The 19,666-nt window shown below is 50.7% G+C and overlaps 1 protein-coding gene across 16 annotated transcripts in view; it reads left to right on the forward strand.

The window, feature by feature from the left end:
- The window catches only part of EHMT1 (euchromatic histone lysine methyltransferase 1), a 116,013-nt gene that overhangs the window by 74,067 nt on the left and 22,280 nt on the right, over positions 1–19,666 (forward strand). For 14 of the 16 annotated variants that reach the window (XM_083875777.1, XM_083875780.1, XM_083875770.1 and 11 more), the window contains 12 exons: positions 1,498–1,675; positions 2,989–3,125; positions 3,935–4,123; positions 4,705–4,785; positions 6,697–6,817; positions 8,536–8,667; positions 11,007–11,152; positions 14,038–14,181; positions 15,931–16,157; positions 16,860–17,024; positions 18,177–18,259; positions 19,509–19,615. In XM_083875777.1, the coding sequence (XP_083731903.1) occupies positions 1,498–1,675; positions 2,989–3,125; positions 3,935–4,123; positions 4,705–4,785; positions 6,697–6,817; positions 8,536–8,667; positions 11,007–11,152; positions 14,038–14,181; positions 15,931–16,157; positions 16,860–17,024; positions 18,177–18,259; positions 19,509–19,615 (1,710 nt within the window). The remainder of the gene's footprint in view (positions 1–1,497; positions 1,676–2,988; positions 3,126–3,934; positions 4,124–4,704; positions 4,786–6,696; positions 6,818–8,535; positions 8,668–11,006; positions 11,153–14,037; positions 14,182–15,930; positions 16,158–16,859; positions 17,025–18,176; positions 18,260–19,508; positions 19,616–19,666) is intronic. The other 2 variants (XM_083875782.1, XM_083875774.1) reach the window with 1 other exon arrangement.

The following is a 19,666-nucleotide window of genomic DNA, read 5'->3' on the forward strand; positions in this document are numbered from 1 at the left end:
TCTTTCTTGTAGCTCCTTCTTCAGCTCCCACAGGGAGGGTCTCCCCAGAGCCTTCCCTTTTCCAGGCTGAACAATCCCAATTCTCCCATCCTTTTCTTGTGTTCTGCTGGTTGTGTTCTTGTTTTGCTGGAGCAGCTGTGCCAAACCTGCCTGCAGAGCTGGATGCAGTGGGATAAATCAGAGGGCAAATCCAGGGTGAAATGTCACAGCAGAGGCAGTTTTAACCCCATTTCTGTTGACACTGTGGGAGAGAAGGACAAGCAGAGACTTTGTTTCTGTCCCTCCACATGTTTCCTTTTCTCACCAGGTACCTCCTTGCTGGGCTGTAACAGGAAAATGTTTGGACTGAGGGGCCTTGCCCTGGCCTTGGCTTCCCTTTGCCACACTTGCCACAAAAGGCACCAGGAATAAAAGCACCATTAAACCAAACCATGACTGTTCAAAGAATAAACACAGATGGAAAAAGGAAACGCAAACACAGTCTGGACCTCTCTGTCTGAGGCTTTTAGGGCACAGAAAGTGGAGTTAGACTCAGGAAGGGGATTGTTTCCTAAATTAGAGGAGGAAAACATTGAAGTAACATCAAAAGCTGAGAGAAATGGCACTCAGGGAGATGGTTGAGTGCTGGACTTGGCACTGCTGGGTTAATGGCTGGACTTGGTGACCTTAAAGGTCTTGTCCAACCTGAATGATTCCCTGTGGAGCTGTGGGAACCCTTGTTTCATAACCAGAGGTGCAGGATTTGACTTTGCTCAAAGCAGAGCAGGTGTGGGTGGCTGTGGTGCCTGGGAGGGGCTGCAGGAGCAGACACAGAATCCCCTTGGTTTGCAGTAGGAGCCTGGAGCCTGCCTGGGGCTTGGAACAGCAGCAGCTGGAGTGGGAATACGCGGGTGAAGGGAGGCTTGGACTGTGGATGCACCTCAGTGTCAAGGAAAGAGCTGCTTTGGCTGTTTGGTGTGTGCTGGGCTAGAGAGAGGAGTCTCTGCTGAGGCTCAGTGGTGCCAAGTGCTGTCCAAAGGGAAAAATCCCTTTCCTTTGCTGCCTGTTCCTGTAAAACAGCCCTGCAGGGCTGGTGCTGAGCCTGCTGGGTGTGACAGCCACGCTCAGGGGGTGCTCCAGGGAATAGGTGCCTTTGGTTTAGTTGGTTCCTCTTCCCCAGGGCTCCCAGAGGTGTGTGAGCTGAGTCTGCTCCTTGTCATCACCTCTGCCAGGTCCCCTGTCCCCTGCACAGCCTTTCTAAGGGATCTTAAAGCTCATCTAAAGGCTGTGAGGGACTCACCCCAGCCAGGCTGGAAGGGTTTAGACAAAGCCCCTGATGTGCTGGAGGCTGTGTGCTGCTCCTGTGCTGGGAATGTGCTCCTGCCTTCATCTGAAAGTGATTTTGGTTGAGAGAAAGGAATTAAATTAATTCCCTATTTTTTTTTTTTTAATTACTTATTCGATGATTCGATACTTATTACTTAAAACCTCAGTTTTAACTGCCTTTTTGTTTTCCAGCATGCAAGTAAAGACCCCAAAGATGGGAGAGACAGCAGAGATCAGAAGGAATCCAAGGAGAAGGAGTTTGAGAACATGCTGGACTTTGTGAAGCCGTTGGCATTGCCCTCTCTCCCGGGCCTTCACCAGTCACTACCTCAGAACCAGAGCTATGTGGCCACCACCAAGGCGCAGACAGGTAAAAAGGGAAGGCTTGGAATGTTGGAATCCTGAGCAGCTCCCACCTCCCAAACCTCTCTGTGAGGCTGAGAGGGAGATTAACAAGGATTAAAACCTCTGGTGGTACCTTTTTGCCACTCACTCTCCTCCAGGGTTCCCTTCCCTGCCTCTGCTAAAAGCTTTTCTTAGATGGGACACTTGGATCCCTTTTTTGAAAGCTCTGAAGAGGTTTCTATCAATCCTGCAGGGCTTTGAATATCTCCACAGCTGCTCACCAAAGAATTACAGCCTTATAAATAAAATTAATTGGGCTTCGCAGAATTTTTTTTAGCGGTCTCTTCATAAATTCTGGTGAAATTTCATTACCACAGAAAATGAAGAAATGCTTTCAAGGAACAGGCTGTGCAAAGTGCAAACAGTAACAGTGGTGCTGAAGCTGGCTGTTCATAAAAGAGCTTGCACCAAGCATTTCTTCTGCTGTGCAGTCACCAAAGTCAGCAGCAGGCAGGGAGCTGTGATGTCTGGTTTGATTAGAAAGGCCAGGAGGGAGACTTAACAAATTAAGCCCCAATCAAAGGAGTGAAAGGAATCAGACAGACTTCCATAGTAGGTGTGAAATGAGGTTAAATGGCAAACAGCTCTTTATGTAAGGTGCCTTTTCCCCGTGTGTTCTTCAGTTATTGTCAGATTGCTTCCATTGTCAGTCGTTATTGTTGGCCTTGCAGTCTCAATTTGAGCAATTGGATTCCATTCAGCCTCCTACAACATCAGCAGCGCTGCCAAGTGCAGGATAATTTAAGGATTTGATGCTGAGTGTGCTGATGGAGGGGCCAGGAGTGCTCAGAGGGCACTCAGAGTTTGGGAAGCTGGCAGGAAGCTGTTTGTGTGTCTGCACATCTCTGTGTGCCATCTCCTGCCTGACTTGTAAATAAATCACTTGGAGTGGGAAGTTTTCTCAGGTCGTGACCTCAGGTGTGATTTCATGGAATCACAGAAGGTTTGGGTTGGACCTTTCAGATCCCATTCCACCCCTGCCATAGCAGGGACACCTCCCACTGTCCCAGGCTGCTCCAAGCCCCAATGTCCATTCCAGGGATCCAGGGGCAGCCACAGCTTTTTGAGGATTTCATTCTAAGGCTTCCCCACCCTCCCAGGGAACAATTCCTGCCCAATCTCCCATCCAGCCCTGCCCTCTGACAGCTTAAAGCCATTCCCTGTGTCCTGTCCCTCCAGGCCATTGTCCAAAGTCCCTCTCCAGTGCAGCCCCTGCTCTCTCCCCCTCTTTTTTCATTCCTCAGCAAACTTTGTGTTCCCTCTGCTTCTCTTTTGCAGCTGCTGCAGTATCTCGGAAGAAAAAACGGAGAATGGGAACCTATAGCCTGGTTCCCAAGAAAAAGACCAAAGTGTTAAAACAGAGAACAATGATAGAGATGTTTAAGAGCATAACTCATTCCTCTGTGGGTGCCAAGGTAAGGGCAGCACTGAGCCCACTGCACGTGGTTGTTGTCCCTTTTTTTGGGCACCAAAGCCGTGTGGAGGTGCAGGGATGTGCTGGGCTTGTTGGGATCAACATCTGGCAGCATCTTCCTGCCCAGAGCAGCCTTGGTGATTTGGGAATGTCTGTTCCAGAGTGGCTGTTCAGATTATCAGCTCCTAAACAAACTTTTTCCAATGAATATTCCCCTTCTCTCCTATGAATCCTGGGCAACTGGAGGGATTTCAAGCATCCCCCTTTTTCTTTTAGTCCTCAAGGTCTCATCTTGCTGCTTGAGGCTGTACAGAAAAACACTTGGCTACTAATAAAAGTTTAGACGTGGACTCGCTCCTGGTTCAATTCTGCTTTTGCTGTGACCTATGCCCTGAAGTTTTGGTCCTAGAATTCAAGGATTTCAAGGAGTGATATGAAAATCCCTGTGTGCTGTACCTTCCCTTTCCATTCCCTGGAAACCTTCCTTGCATCCCTGGTGGAGCTGGAATGGGGTTCTCCTCTCCTCACTCCCTGTGAGTCTGGACTGAGTCCTCATGTCCCCACTGCCACATCACTTGAGGAAATGCTTTTTTTACTTCATTCTGAGTCACCCCAGGGTCCAGCAGGGTGAGGTGACACTTGGCAGGAGCTCTGGAGGGACACACAACCACCTTCAGAGCTCCAAGCACAGAGGAGAATCTGGGATGGATGGATGGATGGATGGATGGATGGATGGATGGATGGATGGATGGATGGAGCTGCTCTGTCCCAGGGATTGATGTTGTCTTTGTGTCTTGGGGTGACTTCCAGAGTGACAAGGAGCTGGGGGATGGCAGCCCTCATGTCAATGGAGAGAGCATAGACGTGGACTCTGAGGAGGAGGACTCTGATGAGCTGGAAGAGGAGGATGATCACGGGGCAGATCAGGTGCCTGGGTTTCCTGTGGATGACAACAGGACCTCCAAGGATGGCGTGTCTGACGTAGACAACGCCAGGAAGGTGATTGCTGTGCCCTGAGGAGCGGCCTGGGACAGTGCTGGGGGTGTCAGGGGGAGGGGGGACATGGATTGGAGCAAGTTTTAGGTTTTATTTCACCTGCAAGGTATAGAAGGATCAGCAATGGTAGAGAGGCTCTTTGGTGACCATTTCCTGCACCTGTGAGGGTCTCCCCACCTCCCCCCCAGTTCCAGCCCTACAGTTTTGGGATCCACTCTGCAGAACCCCCACCATGAGTAATTCTGGAATTCCCTGAACCAATAGGAACCATCATCCCAATCTTGCTTGGGAAAGCACTAAAATAACCTACTTGCTTTTTTTCTCCCAAATTTTGATACACAGTACGGGCACGAGGCTGGTTTGGGATTATCAAACAAGTTAAAATTTAATTGGAAAACTTTATTCTGGAGTCAAATTTTAATTTTTTTTTCTCCCTCTGCCATCCCCACGTTTTTTTCTTGATGTAATTGGAACTCAGTGAGCTCAGTGAATGTACAGGTTGGGACTGGGGGTGCTCTGGGGGATATTTTTGGGGGACCCGACCTGACTGACCCGTTCTGTTCTTGGCCAAATGGTGGCTGCAGATCGATGATGGCGAGTCTGAGGAAGAACAAGAGTCTGTAGAATCTGGAGAGGAGGAGGAGGATGGAGACGAGTCTGACTTGGTAAGCTGAGCTGCTAAATGTGTTTTTCAGCCCGTGGCCTGTTGATAATAATTTTTCCCCTTTGCACTGCTGCCAGAAAGAGAGAGAGAGACAGAGAGCAAAGCCAAGGCGGTGCAGTTTCAAGTCTCCTTGACAAAACTCATTCTCTGAAACCACCCACACGCGGAGTATTGTTTTCCACAAGGTGCTTAACCCTGCTCCGTGGCACAATTAATTGCTTTCTGATACTAACTAATGGGCTTTTTGTTGTTTTCAACAAGGTGTTGACTGCTTTTAATCATTTGAAAGTTGGCAGAGGTGTTTTAAGGGTGCTCCAGTTCCTCAGATCCACATTTGGCACATGGTAGGAGCCAGCAGAGCTTTCTCAGCAGACCTGGAGTTCTGCTGGGGTGGGGTTGTTCCCAATCCACAGCCTAAATTCAGTGTTCCTGATGGGCAGCTCTTAGCAGGGAGACAAACAGCACTCAGACAGACAGACAGACAGACAGACAGACAGACAGACATTCTCCCTAGGACCTTGGTCAAGACTTTCAGCAGCTGCTGGAGATTTCTACTTATTATTTAGGTGATTTTTTAATTTTTTGATGATTTTTTTAATTTAAATTGTTTGTTGGTTATCTCTGTCCACTCCCTTTCCCTAAAACCTGTCTTTCCACAGCCTCCCAAGGTGAGGAACCAGCATTTAAGGCACCCCCAACTTCTTCAGCCACCTTGAGAAAATTCTTGATGTTTTTGAGCTGAAGGTAGAATCGTGCACACAAAACACATCAAGGGAACCACTGAAGCTCTTTAGGGTCTTGTTCCCTGTGCTCTGACCCTCCAGGAGCCCGGGAGGAGCAGGGGCTGTGCAGCCTGTGCCTGTTTTGGGTGGCTGAGGCCACACCAAGCCTTGGGCTGGGTCTCACAGGTGGGATCTCCACATCCTGGCCAGAGGTTTGGGCTCTGCTGAGTCACTCAGCTCCAGACAGGACAGGCTCACACACAGACCTCTCTCCCACGAGCAGAGTGATGCTGTTGGGGTAAAGCCACTTGCTGAGCCCACACTCAGGGGTTTGAGGCAGCACAGACACCCTGGAGAGCCAGGGCTCATCTCCTTGTGTTCCCTCACGGGGAGAGCAGAGCCTGATCCAGCTGCTGGTGCTACCAGGAGGTTTTTCCAAGGCTTTCCTGGCAGCTGGATAAGCATCAGGAGTCAACAATTTCAGTCTGAACATGAGTTTTATGATTGATGCATTAAACCCTGATTCCTGTTCTGATGTTGGCTTTGAAACCCCACCCCAGACAACTGATTTTTTTTTTTTTAAACCAAAACCCACAGTCTGTTGAGATTCATCCATGTGGCTGAGTGTTTGCTGCATGATTGGTCTGTGCTGCCCTGTGCCTGCCTCAGGGAGGGGGCTGCTCTACAGTTCAGTTCCCCTGGGTCCACTCCAGCCCTGCCAGGTGGCTCTTCAAGTGCAAAGTGGATTTTTTTTATGGAGAAATATGAATATTTTAGTTTGAAAACCCAACTGCCAGAGTTGAAGAAGCGTTGGGACAACCCTTTGAGACACAGGGTGAGGTGTTTGTGCAGGACCAGGAGCTGCACTTGGTCATCTTTGTGGGTCCCTTCCAGCTCAGGACACTCTGTGATTCTACAACTATTTTTTGGGAGAAGCTGGAGGTGTGCACATCCCTGCCCACACTGCAGTTCTGCTCACGAGCTTGGTGTGAGGGCCTCCATGGAAGAGAAAGTGCAGCCTGGCCCTGCTGAACTGACAGGAAATCCACCCACACGTGTGTGCCTGAGTTTCCTTTTCAGTGCTATAAAGGCCTCTGAGCAGCCCTTTGGTTTCAAAGCCCAACTGGGGCTGGCTGAGGGACCCTGGAGCCACCATGCCTGACGTGCTCGTGGCCTCTCTGCCTCCTCAGAGCTCCGAGTCCAGTGTCAAGAAGAAGCTGCTGAAGAGGAAAGGGAAGACGGACAGTCCATGGCTGAAACCCACCCGCAAGAGGAGGCGGAGGAATAAAAAGAAACAAGGCGGTGTGATAGGTAATTAATGGGGGTTTTTGTTCCTTCATTCCACTCCAAGTCAGCCCTCCAGGTGCAGGGGGAAGAACCTGAGGGTTATAAATCTGTAGGGCTCACTCTTCCTTCCCAAGGCTGGGTTGGGAGCTTGGCCCTCACTGCAGGAGCTGCTGGTGTCACTGTAACAGCAGAACACATGGATTTGTCTTTGGAATGTTGGAGGAATTTTATTTCCTTCATGAATCCCTTTATTTTAGAGTATCAAAAAAAAAAAAAAAAAAAAAAAAAGAGGCCTCGTGGGGTTTACAAAAAGGAGGAAGAGGAATTTTGTATGGGGAGATAGTGACAGGAGAAGGGGGATGGCTTCAGATGGAAAGATGGGAAGTTGATGTTACCTGTACTGGAGAAATTGTTCTCTGTGAGGGTGGGCAGGCCCTGGCACAGGGTGCCCAGAGCAGCTGTGGCTGCCCCTGGATCCCTGGAATTGTCCAAGGCCAGGCTGGACATTGGGGCTTGGAGCAGCCTGGGACAGTGGGAGGTGTCCCTGCCCATGGCTGGGGTGGAATGAAATGAACTTTAAGATCCTTCCAACCCAAACCAGTCTGGGACTCTGTGACGTGTGTCCAGGTGGACTCCTGTCCCATGAGCTCAAGGGAGCATCTTTAGATCCAAAAGAAAAGAAAGAACCACCCTGGAATGAGGCTCCATTGCTCTTGTGTGGATGCCTGTGCAGCTTTTGCTCCTTGGGGAAGAACTACAACATTTGGAAGGAGTTGCCTCGGGCCCATCTCAAGTGTGGGTGTTGTTCAGGGGGTCCCTCCTGTTTGTCCAGAGTCACTGAGCCCCAAAGAAGGTTTCAGTGAGCTCTGAAAGGTGGGAGGTGAGTGAGGAGATGCAGGAGTGCAGGCTGGATGTGGTGCCTCTTCTTTGGGAAAGGTAACAACATGGCAGAGATAAAGTGGATAGTGCAGCTGTGCCTTCAGCCTCATTGCTGAGGTTTCATGCATCCACTGCCATCAAAGGTTTTTTTTTTTTATTCTTCTGGGTTTGCTAATTCAGTGCAAAAAGGTCATTTTTGTACCAGCAGCTTTTTGGTACTTGTGAGTGAATGGACCATTTTTCAGCCCCTGCTCTGTCACTCCCCTGGCTGGCTCCTCTTCCTCCAGGATGCCACAGGGCCCCTTGATCCCTGTCACAGCAAATGCCCAGTTCTTCATTTCAGGTGCAGAAAGGTTTTCTGCCCCTTTGGTAAAGGTGGGAGCTGGTCTTAAAGGGTCACCAAACTCCCTTGGCCAAGCTGGGCTGGCAGAAGCAAACCAGGAGAGAGAGTGAAGCCAAGGGAGTGCAAAGACACTCTCTAAATTCCCTCTCAGGCTGAGGCCTCTCCCACCATCTCTCCCAGCAGCAGCTCTGTTCATTTAGAGGCAAAACTTGACCTTTTTGTGTTTCCCCCTCCAACTAAACTGGATGTCACCTGTCTCATCCTCCTCCTGAGGCTCTGCCTGGCCAGGGTTACCTGAGCCCTGGGCAGCAGGAGGATGCTCAAGCCCTGCTTCATCCCTTCCTTGTGCCCTTGCAGAGATGGAACTCATCTCATTTATTCCCATTTCTTGTTCCCTGCCTGGCTGGAGGTGGGAGCTCAGTGTGACCAGAGCAGTGCCCAGGTGTGGTGTTGGCACATTCCGTGTGCTCTGCCCTCCCACAGGGAGTGGGGTCTGTGTCAATCCCCTGTTCCCATCCAGGTGCTGAAGCCTATAAAGCCTCCCTGGGCAGCAGGGAGGGCCCTGGCCAGGAGAACAGCATGGAGTACATGGAGGTGTCCCTGGATTCCCTGGATCTCCGGGTGAAGGGGATCCTCTCCTCGCCAGTGGGAGGTGAGAGCTGGGGCTGGGCCTGGGGTTGGGTTTGAGCTGGGGATTGGGGTCGAGGTTGGGTTTGGGGTTGGAATTGGGCCTGGATTTGGAGTCAGGGCTGGTTTTGTGTCTGAGTTTTGGTCAGGTTTGGGGTTGGGGTCAGTATTGGGTTTGGGGCCTAGTTTAAGTTTGAGTGTGGGGCCAGATTTGGAGTCAGGACTGTGCTTTGGGGTCAGGTTTGGCGTCAGGGTTGTGTTCGGAGTCAGATTTGGGGCCGGGTTTGGATTTGGGGTCGGGTTTGGGGTCTCTTTGTTCCTCGGGCGGCGCCGTGCGGGGCCCCGGCTGCCCCCTGGCGGCCACAGAGCGCACAGCAACGGGAATGGGGCGGGATTGGGGTGGGGATAAGGGATGGGGATGGGGATTGGGGTGAGGATAGGGATGGAGAGGGGATGAGGATGAGGATAAATATGGGGCTGGGTTGGGGATGAGGATGAGGGTAGGGATGGGGCTGAGATAGGAATACGTCTGGGATGGGAATGAGGATGATGATGGGAATGGGACTGGCTGAAATGAAGATAGGGATAGGGATAGTCTGGAATGGGAATGGGGCTGGGCTGGGGGTGAGCATGAGGACAGGTATGGGACTGGGATGGGGCTGGGGTAGAAATGGGGATGGATTTGGAATGGGGGTGTGGCTGGGGATGTGGGTGAGAATAGGGAGAATGCTGGGATGGAATGAGGATGTAAATGGGATCCCAGTTCCCAGTGAAGCACATTATTTTGGGAATACTCTCACCAAGGGTCCAAGGTACTGCCCCAGCCCTCCTGCCCCACTCAGCATCCCCCCAGAACTGCTGCCAGTGCCCCCTCAGGAATGGCTCATTCAGCCCTGGGAGAGGAGAGGCTGCTGCTGCTCCCAGGGCTGAACTCTCCTCAGATCCTGCATCCCCTGGCTGGACCTGCCTGTCTGCCCCCACTGCTCCCTCAAAGCTTGTCTGGCTCCTTTGATAGAGGCACATCAAAGTGAGGGTGGGAGCCTTCCCCACCAAGGGAGGGTCAGAGGGATGAGGGATGCTTTCACCACAACCTCTGGATGTCAAACAGATTAGGGAAGTGACAGCTCAGAAGGCGAGGAATGAGCTTTGTGATTTGTGCTCCCAGAGAAAACTCTTAAACCTTTAAGATCTTGACAGGATTTTACATGAAAACAGCGAGGCCTTTCCCTGGCCTTGCGTGTCTTGAAATATCCCTTGAAATATCCAAGCCAGGCTTGGGCTTGCAGCTTGTTGTGTGAAGGAATTCCTGATGGGATGAAATCAGGGGCTTGTGCTGGGCTGGCAGGGTCAGAGCCAGGGGAGGCTCCCACTGCCAGGGCAGCTGAAGAGCAATCTCCCCCAGGGATGAAATTAAATCTGCAAAACCTCATTGTGAGATTTCTCTCCATTCCCATTCAAAAGCTTGAAAAACAGCAGCCAGTGTGAGCCAATCCCACAGCAGTGGGTAGGGAAAGCTTGGGGTGCTCCAGGATGAGCCAGCCCAAAACCCAAAGGCTTCTGTGTTGCAGAACATTGGTTTGGTGCAGGACTGGAAGAGGAGGGTAGGACTAGAATCAACCCCTTGTCACAAGGCCAGTGTTTGGCAGTCTTGGGTGACCCAGTGATTGGTTTCAATCCAGAGGAACCACAGGAATATTCCCACAGTGGCCTCCTCAAAATCCCTCATCCACCTTTCCATAGGTTTGTAAATGTTCAACATCTGAGAGGAGATGAGGAAAAGGCAAGAACATGGGAGCATCTTTCTGCTTTCCTTTCTCTGGTTTGTTCCCCTTCCAAAATAAATAATTCTTGGTGGCTGGCACCAAACAGTCCCAGGAATTTTGTTTTCCCATCTGTGTAATAAGCCTTTGCAAATAGGAATTTGTGCTTTCCTGATCATCTCTATTTATCACTCCACTGCCTATTCAAATTCCCAGCTCTGTGTGGTTTCCTACAAATTTCCTGGTGCCCAGAGCCCGGTGTTGTGGGGAGGGGAGAGAGAGGCTGATAAAAACCTGCACCTCATTGCTTTGCCTTTTTGAGGCTTTCTCAGAAGAAGCTTTCTCAGAAGAAGTGATAAGTTAAGAAGATTTTAAGTCTTGATTTCAGCACAGTGAGTGTGGCTGGACTTGGAAAAGTCCAGGAGGCTTTTTCAAACTCCAGTTGGTGTGAAAGGGACTCTTTTACAGAGAGTGGTGCTAAAACCTGGAGAGCATTTCAGGACATGGAATGGGAACAGGTCACAGGACGTGGCTGGTGTTGATGGACTGGATCCTTTCTCCTGGGAGAAAACTGGATTTAATTCAGTGTTTTTCTGTGCCCCAGGTCTCTCCAATGGGCCTGAAGCAATGGAGGTGGATGGTCTCCAGGAGGTGCCCCTGTGTAGCTGTCGGATGGAAAGCCCCAAAAGCAGAGAGATCACCACGTTGGCCAACAACCAGTGCATGGCCACGGAGAGTGTGGATAACGAGGTAGGAGCCTGTCCTTTGGCTGCCCACAGCCTTTCCTGCTCACGACAAAGCCAAAAAGAGTGAAAATCTGTGCCAGGAGCACGTGTGGGGTCAGGCAGGGGCTCTGGGCCTGCTAGACTGGGACCCACTGGTGTGAGGAATGGCAGGGCCGGTGTCCCCTGGCTCAGTGAGGGCTCAGCACTCTGTGCCTGTCGCAGCACCAGGGTGAGGCCTCTGGGAAGGAGCAGGTGCTGTGTCTGCACTGGGAGAGGCTCTGGGTGGGTCTCTCAGGCTTGTCCTGGCCCGTGTGGCTGGGTCTGCTTGATGTAACATTCACACTTCAGGCCAAACACAGGAACCTGCATCAGAGGGAGAAAATCCAGTCAAGGATTGGAGCTGGTTTCCCTTGGCTGCAAAGGAGCTGCTGCAAACCTTTCTGTGGGCAGGTGTTGAGTTCAGGAGCTTGGCATGGCCTCTGCTGCCCCAGCCTTCCTCTCTCTTCCTCTCTTTCTGTCCCAAAGCTCCCCTGTGCTGGCAGCTGTGCAGCCCCAGGTGTGACTGCCTGGCAGGGATTGCACTCCACGCCTTTGGCTCGCTCACAGCTGGGCTGGTTGGGCTCTGCTGGTTCCACAAGTGTGGAAGGAAGTGGCAGAAGTGACTCCATTCCAAAAATCTGGAGAGTGAGAACTGCAGGGCAGGAATGCTCTTGGTGGGTTCTCCTTTTACTGGGAGGCACTTGGGTTTCTTTCCAGCTTCAGCCTCACTACAGCACTCTGACACTCACTGGTGGTAGCACAAGGAGTTAAAATATCCCTAAGTCTCCTGTAGGATCTCAGGAGAAGGGTGGATGGAGGGAAAAAGGGATAATCAGGTTTGTAGACCAGCTCTGCTTCTGTTATTGTGTGCTGGAAACCTGGAGAGAGAGGAATTTCCAAAGAATGGCAAAATTGATTCATTGAAGAGAAGATTGTCCTGGGAGACTCATCAGAGAGAGAGAGGGGGGGACCCCAGGGTTTCTAAACAAACACAAGGTGTGTGAAAGAATTCCTGCTCCTGGCTTTGGTGAGTTGACAGTTCTGTCCCTGGATAAATCACAGGGAGGAATAGCAAAGGCCATGCTTTATGTTAGATTCTTTTTAATGATGGGATAAGTGACTCAGAGATGTTAGAGGAATATTCTATGTGTGAACAGTGGCTTCTTCAGGCTGTCATGTCCTTGGAGAGTGTTATAAATAGTTATGAGCACCCTGCTGCACTCTCTAATGGTTGGAAAATAGCAATTAATCACGTTGAACTCTTTTTTTAGAGTTTCTAACAAATAATAAAGTGTGGCGTAACAGTGCAGGGTCTTCCTCACACAGGTAATGCAGATTTCCACCTGTCAGTGGAATTTCCTCAGCTCAGGAAAAGGTCCATGGTCCTCTTGTGGCCCCCCTGCAGCCCCTGGGGTCAGGAATGACCAAGGTGTCCCAACCACAGGAAGTCTCTGCAGCTGGAATTTGGGAAAGCTGAATTGGAGATTCCAGGCTGAATGATGAGCCCGGGTTAAAATCCATTCTCTTTTCCCACAGGGGTGTTGCTTCTGCAGGAGTGGAATTGGAAAAAAATCAGAGACAAAGTTTAGTTTTGTTGAGAAAAAGCAGGAAATCCTTGGCTGGAGCAGAGGGACAGTCTGTGGCACAGAGTCCCTGACTGACTCTGTCTTGAGGGCAATAAATTCTCCACCTTTCCTTGGAGCAGCCTTTCACCTTTATATTCCTAGTTCATAAATCCCTTTTGCCAGGCGTGTGGGGAAAGCAGGAATATTATCAAGGGGAACTTGAAACAGAACCCAAAGAGTTTTGTGTCACTCTGGGAGGTGGCAGCTGGGCTGGGACAGTGTGGTGGCTGCAGGAGGTGCTGAATCCCTCTTGGTGCAGCAGAGCAAGGAGCACTGGCTGGGAACAGAGAACCCCAATTATGGAACAGGACAAGGTGGGGCATGAGAAGGCATGGAGTGATAGGAAAAAGGGGGATGGCTTTAAGCCAAGGTGAAGATTGGGAAGAAATTTTTCCCTGTGAGGATGATGAGGCCCTGGCACAGGGTGCCCAGAGAAGCTGTGGCTGCCCCTGGATCCCTGGAAGTGTCCAAGGCCAGGCTGGACAAGGCTTGGAGCAGCCTGGGACAGTGGAAGGTGTCCCTGCCCATGGCAGGGGGTGGAATGGGATGAACTTCAAGGTCCCTTCCAACCCAAACCATTCCATGCTTCTGTGATTCTCTGATTTTTAAACCCAGAGCTGTAGATTGGCAAAATCCTTTGGAAAACCTGCTCCAAACATGACTTTAGCTGAGCTCTCATGAAAAGCCTGGCTCTTCATCCCTGTGGTCTGGGCAGGGGCCAGTGCTGGAACCAGTACAGACGATAACTTCCCTGGCAATGAGGAGCAATTATTTCTCCCTTTATCTTCCTGTGACTCGGAGTTTTGAGCGGTAACAAGATTTAGTGCGGATGGTCTCGTTCTCTTGGTCACTGACACCCGCTCTTCCTGGCAAAGAGGAGAGTGTGTGTTGTGTGAGTCAGGCCCCTGGGACTGCCCCCTTTCTGCTGCTTGGCTGTTGCCTTATTTCCAGTTATCATTTTTGTTGTTGTTGTTGTTGTTGTTGTTGTTGCAAGGAACAAATGACTCGGGGTGCACATGCATGTTAGTTTAGTAAATGATGCATTCCTTCCTGAGAGCAGCTTTCACAGCTTCCTGCTGCACTGCTAATGCTCTCTGGCACACACAGCTGAATTCCTGTGAAAAAGCCAGGCCTCCTCGAGGCAGCGTACAAAAAAAAAAAAAAGAAAAAAATATCTCTCGGCACAAGCACAAGGGAGTGTTGTGGTCTCCAGTAATTTCATTTCCTTTAATTTCTCCTGTTCCAGCTGGGCCGATGCACAAACAGTGTGGTTAAGTATGAACTGATGCGCCCGTCTAACAAAGTCCAGCTTTTGGTGCTGTGTGAGGACCATAGAGGGAGGATGGTGAAACACCAGTGTTGCCCTGGCTGTGGATACTTTTGCACTGCAGTAAGTCCGTGCTCTCGATCTAGGGAAGGGGGTAACCTGTTGCAATAGCTGGAAGCTGAAGGTGGAGAAATGGTCCCTAAAAAGGGTTTCCTGACTTTCCTGGCATCAGCCCCATCTCGTTCCACAGCAGGTCAGGAGGTGTTTTCAATAGGAATGTGTGTGAAGGCAGCTGAAATCATCACCTTTAATCTTCCTGGAGACCCCCCCCCAAAGGGGTGTTACTGAAGGGATTTCACATGCTGGAAGTCTTGCCTTTGGAATTTCTTTGGAACGAGGGTTTGTTGTTTTTCTTTCTGTGTACTGAGATCAATCACATCCAAAAAAAATGTCTTGGCTTGTGCCCCCATCTCTGTGTCCCCTCAGGATGGGGAACCTGAGTGATGGCACTGGACCAAGGCAGTGGTGGAGATCTCACTTAGGTTAGAAATTAGGAAGATTAAATCTTAGGAAGAAATTCTTCCATGTGAAGGTGGGCAGGCCCTGGCACAGGGTGCCCAGAGAAGCTGTGGCTGCCCCTGGATCCCTGGAATTGTCCAAGGCCAGGTTGGGCAGGGCTTGGAGCAGCCTGGGATGGTGGAAGATGCCCCTTCCCATGGCAGGGGGGTGGAACCAGATGAGATTTAAGGTCCCTTCCAACTCAAACCACTCTGTGATCTCCTGCTGCTTCTTCCACCTCTGCCACCGAGGCTTTGAAGGGACTTGGTGCAGTCCTTTAGTGGTCAGTGTCCTGCTTTGCCTGTGGATAAAGCTGAAAGGCACCAACTGAGGCCTCACAGAGTGATGATGAGGCTTAATTGTGTGATGCTGGTGTTTTTCAAGATGACTCAAGGGAAGATGCTGCAGTAGTCTCAAGGATTATTGTAGTAAATGGAGCCACCCTGGGTTTTCCTGCTGAGTCTAAGATCATTTAGAAGATAAAAATCCTCAAAACCCTTCAAGGCATTTCGCAAAGCTGAAATAGAGTTAATTAGCTTGCTTGGGAGGACTGAATTGAGGAGAAGAGGGGGTTTGACTGGCCTTTCCTTGCACTCTCTTCCATCTTTCAGTGTGCTGAGAGGTGTTCACAGCTCAGAGTGTTCACAGAGGTGAACCCAGAGTGTCTGTCTGTGCCATCCCCAACCCAGAGCACAGCAGGGCTTCAAGGCAGCACCAACACCACAGGCAGGGAGTCCTGGGGCCCTGCACAGCAGCTGCAGGCACTTTGCTAGAAAGGGAAAAGAATTTCCAGAGGAATTGCCCAGTTTGTTGCATGAGCAGTCAGTTTGTTTGGGTTAATTAGGCTGGTCCAGGCAGAAGGAATCACATAATTGGAGTTACAGCGAAGTCAATGCCAGATTCGTGCAGGTTCTTGAATGGTTTGTGTACAGCTGTGTCTCAGGTAGTTTTTAATGCTGGCTCAGCACAGCTCTGAGGTTTTCTTTTCCAGTTTTGGGGGCGTCCTTACAGTGCACTGGCACTTCTAGAGACAGAAGCGAGAACTTCAAGCCTTAGAGGGAAGAGCTGGAAATCGGGACTTCTTTGTTCTGTTTCCCAAGCACAATTCAAAAACCTTGCTTTGCAGTCCTTAACCAAGTGAGTTTTTCCCCCTTTACCTCGGTTTTGTTCTCTTCTAAAGAAGTGGCAGTGCTCTCTTTACTGTACTGGATGCAGCAGGGCCGAGAGAGGTGGTGAGAGGAGTGTCTGGAGCGTGTGAAGGGGCCGAGCAGGGGTCGAGCAGGGACTGAACTCCTTCTTCTGTGGTTTTTTAAGGGCACTTTCATGGAGTGTCAGCCCGAGAGCAGCATCTCCCACCGCTTCCACAAGAGCTGTGCCTCGCAGGTGAACGACACCAGCTACTGCCCTCACTGTGGAGAGGAGGCCTCCAAGGCCAAGGAGGTGACAATAGCCAAGGCTGACACCACCTCCACCGTGTCCCTGAGCTACGAGCAGCAGAAACCAGCAGCTCTGGAGGGCAGGGCCGACACCACCACGGGGAGGTGAGCTGGGGAGGGAGCACACAGGGGGGGATATCCAGCCTGCTGTCACACCAGGCTTTGGTTTGGATGTTTGGGGTCCTCCCATGATGAGCTGAGTGCTGCCCAGGCTGGCTCAGCTGCAGGAATCTGCATTGGGGGTGTTTTGGTGTCACTCGCTGCCCCAGAGTTGAGAGAGAGGCTCTGGAGGTTGGAGGGTTCAGGAGTTAAACCAGAGTTGAGGGAGAGCTCAGGAGGTTGGAGGGTTCAGGAGTTAAACCATTCCCTCCTCTTGTTGTTAGGAGTGGAATAATTAGTTGGTATTGCCAACTTGATATTGTGATTCCCCTCTGCAGCTCCTGACTCTCACCCACAAAGCACAAGTCCAAAGAGAGAAGTTAAAACACAAATCATACCAGCCCTCTGTTGAGCTGAGCTCTGACTTCCCATCCCATCTGGCCTTGTTTAGGTGCTTCAAGACTTGCCCCATGTTCCTGGGTCTGCTGTAGCTCAGAGCACGTCAAGCTGTAGTCAGAGAGCAGTGCAATTCCTTTCTGGGGCAAGTTCTTACCGAAAAAGCTGTAAAAGATACTGCTTTGGGTTTCGATTTCAGTTGTACTGATCTGTATTTAAAATGCATTTGCTTTCTTTTTTTTGGCACAAGAGAGACCTCGTTGTATATTTTTAATGGTTGTGCTTTGGCTGTGTCTCATTTTCCCTCTTCAGTGGCGCTGGGACAAGGTTGTCAGAGGAAGACAAGCCAGAAAGTTCAGCTGCTGAAGGGTTTGACATCGCTGGGTCTTCAGTTTTTCCAAAGCCCACAACTAGCCTGACCCAGGGACCAGTGAAAGAAACTCTGGAAAGTGCCCTGATTGCCCTGGACTCTGAAAAGTAAGGAAAAGATCATTGGGTCACTCCAGTTCCCAGCAAGGTTGCTGAGCTTAGGGAAAACAAGATTAGGCTTTTCTGGATTTTAGTCCAACTCAGAGCTTTTTTTTGTTCACTTCACTCTTTAGTCATCCCCAACAGATTTGGGAGAACTGTTACAGCTCTAAAATGTCTTATTGATTTCTCTGGAGGATTTAGTTTTTCACAGGCTCTTCAGCTGTAACTTCTGGGAGCTCCTGTTCACAGCAGTGAGACCCAGAATCTGTTGTTGAGCAGCACTGGACAGATCCAGCTCTCATTGGAACAGGACTGGCTGGTGCTGGAGCTGCAGGTTTTCAAACCTCCTTCTGGAGACTTGTTTTTCTGGAGCTGTATCAGAAAATCACAGAATGTTTGGGTTGGAAGTGACCTTAAAGCTCATCCAGTGCCATCCCAGCCATGGGCAGGGACACCTCCCACTGTCCCAGGCTGCTCCAAGCCCCAATGTCCATTCCAGGGATCCAGGGGCAGCCACAGCTGCTCTGGGCACCCTGTGCCAGGGCCTGCCCACCCTCACAGGGAACAATTCCTGCCCAAAATCCCATCCAGCCCTGCCCAAAGCCATTCCCTGTGTCCTGTCCCTCCATCCCTTGTCCCCAGTCCCTCTCCAGCTCTCCTGGAGCCCCTTTAGGCCCTGGCAGGGGCTCTGAGCTCTTCCTGGAGCTTCTTTCCTCTGGGTGAACACCCTCAGCTCTCTCAGTCTGGCTCCAGAGCAGAGGGGCTCCAGCCCTGGGAGCAGCTCTGTGGCCTCTTCTGGATTCACTCCAGCAGTTCCACGTCCTCCTCATGTTGAGGATCCCAGATTTAGAGGTGGTGTCTCACCTGAGTGGGGAAGAGGGGCAGAACTCCCCCTGCCCTGCTGCCCACGCTGGGGGATGAGCCCAGAGCTTTGTCAGGCCCGTGGGTGGCAGTGAGGGAGTGACATTCCTGCCTGTTCTTCCCTGGGGGTTCATTCCCATTCCCATTCCCATTCCCATTCCCATTCCCATTCCCATTCCCATTCCCATTCCCATTCCCATTCCTGCCTGTTCTTCCCTGGGGGTTCATTCCCATTCCCATCCCCATTCCTGCCCATCCTTCCCTGGGGCTCACTCTGCCTCTCTCCCCCTCCTGCAGGCCCAAGAAGCTGCGGTTCCACCCGAAGCAGTTGTACTTCTCTGCCAGGCAAGGGGAGCTGCAGAAGGTGCTGCTGATGTTGGGTAGGTGCCTCTTCCCAGGCCAGGGGCTGTCTGGCAGCACTCCCAGCTCCTGCCAGGCTGTGCCAGCAGCCTCTTCCCAGCAGGGCACCACGTCATCTCCCCAGTGCCCCCGGGAGCAGAGAGGCTGATGTGTCATTGGGAAGGGCTCCATCTCTCTGGGAAATGTGCGCTGTTCCCCACTGATGTCTGCATTTGAGCCTGGTTTTATCCAGAGCAGCTGGTTGTGTCCCCAGAATGACCTCTGTGTGGTTTATCCCATCCCCTCTCCATCCGTGGGATACGTGTTTGCATCCAGTAGAGAGGGAAAAGGTGAGAGGCAGCTTAAGCCAAGACCCATCAGCAAGAAAGCAAAAAGGAAGAGCCTTCAATCCAAGGGGTTTGTTTTGGGGTACAGAGTTACCTATCACCAAATGCTTTTGAGCTGCTGAGCTTGTTTTTAGCATGGAATATTCCCCAGGAATTTCCCCCTCTGAAGGACACAATGTTTCCTCAGGATGCTTCCTTTCCACTCCAGTACTTTGCTGTGCATTTTTGGACACTCTCTGTTCTTGCCCTTTATCAGTTCCTTTTTTTTTTTTTTTTTTTTTTTTTTTATTATTTTTTGTCTAGCAAGTGTTTGCTCCATTGTTCCTGCCTTCAATAGCACAGAAATGCTATTCATTGATATTTAACCACAGCCTCATCATACACAACATGTTATCATGCCCAGACATCTTTGTCTGGCTGTCAGCATCATCCGTCAGTCTCTGCACAGCTGTGAGAATCTCTGGCCAGAATCCTGAGCCTGTGTGGAGAAATTCCATCCATGTTGCAGCTCTGGATTTCCAGGATCACTTAATATTAATTGTGAGACAGAGGCCAGGTGGTACCAACTCTTTGTTGTTCCCAGTTTCTGGGTTGATTTAAACCAAGCAGCATTTGTTTTTCTTTTTTTATCCTCGTGTGGTGTTTTGTTGTTTTTGAGATGAATTGTGAAGCTGAGGGATGTGGCCTTTGGAGAGATAGTAATGCCTCAAAAAGGTATTGAATTCCATGGTGTTTCTGAGCTCCGGGTTTGAGGGCTGTTGCATATTGAATGTGCAGGGGACTGCCCCGAGAGCTTTCCGGTGAAACGTGCAGCGAGACGTGAGCAGGGCTGAGGATGGGCTGGGAATCCATCCTTTAAAAGCCTTTAAGCTGAGATGTGATTCTCCTGTTACACTTCAATCTCTGAACTGTGCCTGAAAGTGTCTCTGCTCTGTCCTTGCAGTGGATGGGATTGACCCTAATTTTAAAATGGAGCATCAGAGTAAGAGAACCCCTCTCCATGCTGCCGCCGAGTCTGGCCACGTGGACATCTGCCACATGCTCATTCAGGTGTGTCTGCACTCCCAGCCCTCTGGACAAACCTTTTCCTGGGGGATTTGG

The sequence above is a fragment of the Zosterops lateralis genome, assembly GCF_965231275.1.
Source record: "Zosterops lateralis genome assembly, chromosome: 20".
Lineage (NCBI taxonomy): Eukaryota > Metazoa > Chordata > Aves > Passeriformes > Zosteropidae > Zosterops > Zosterops lateralis.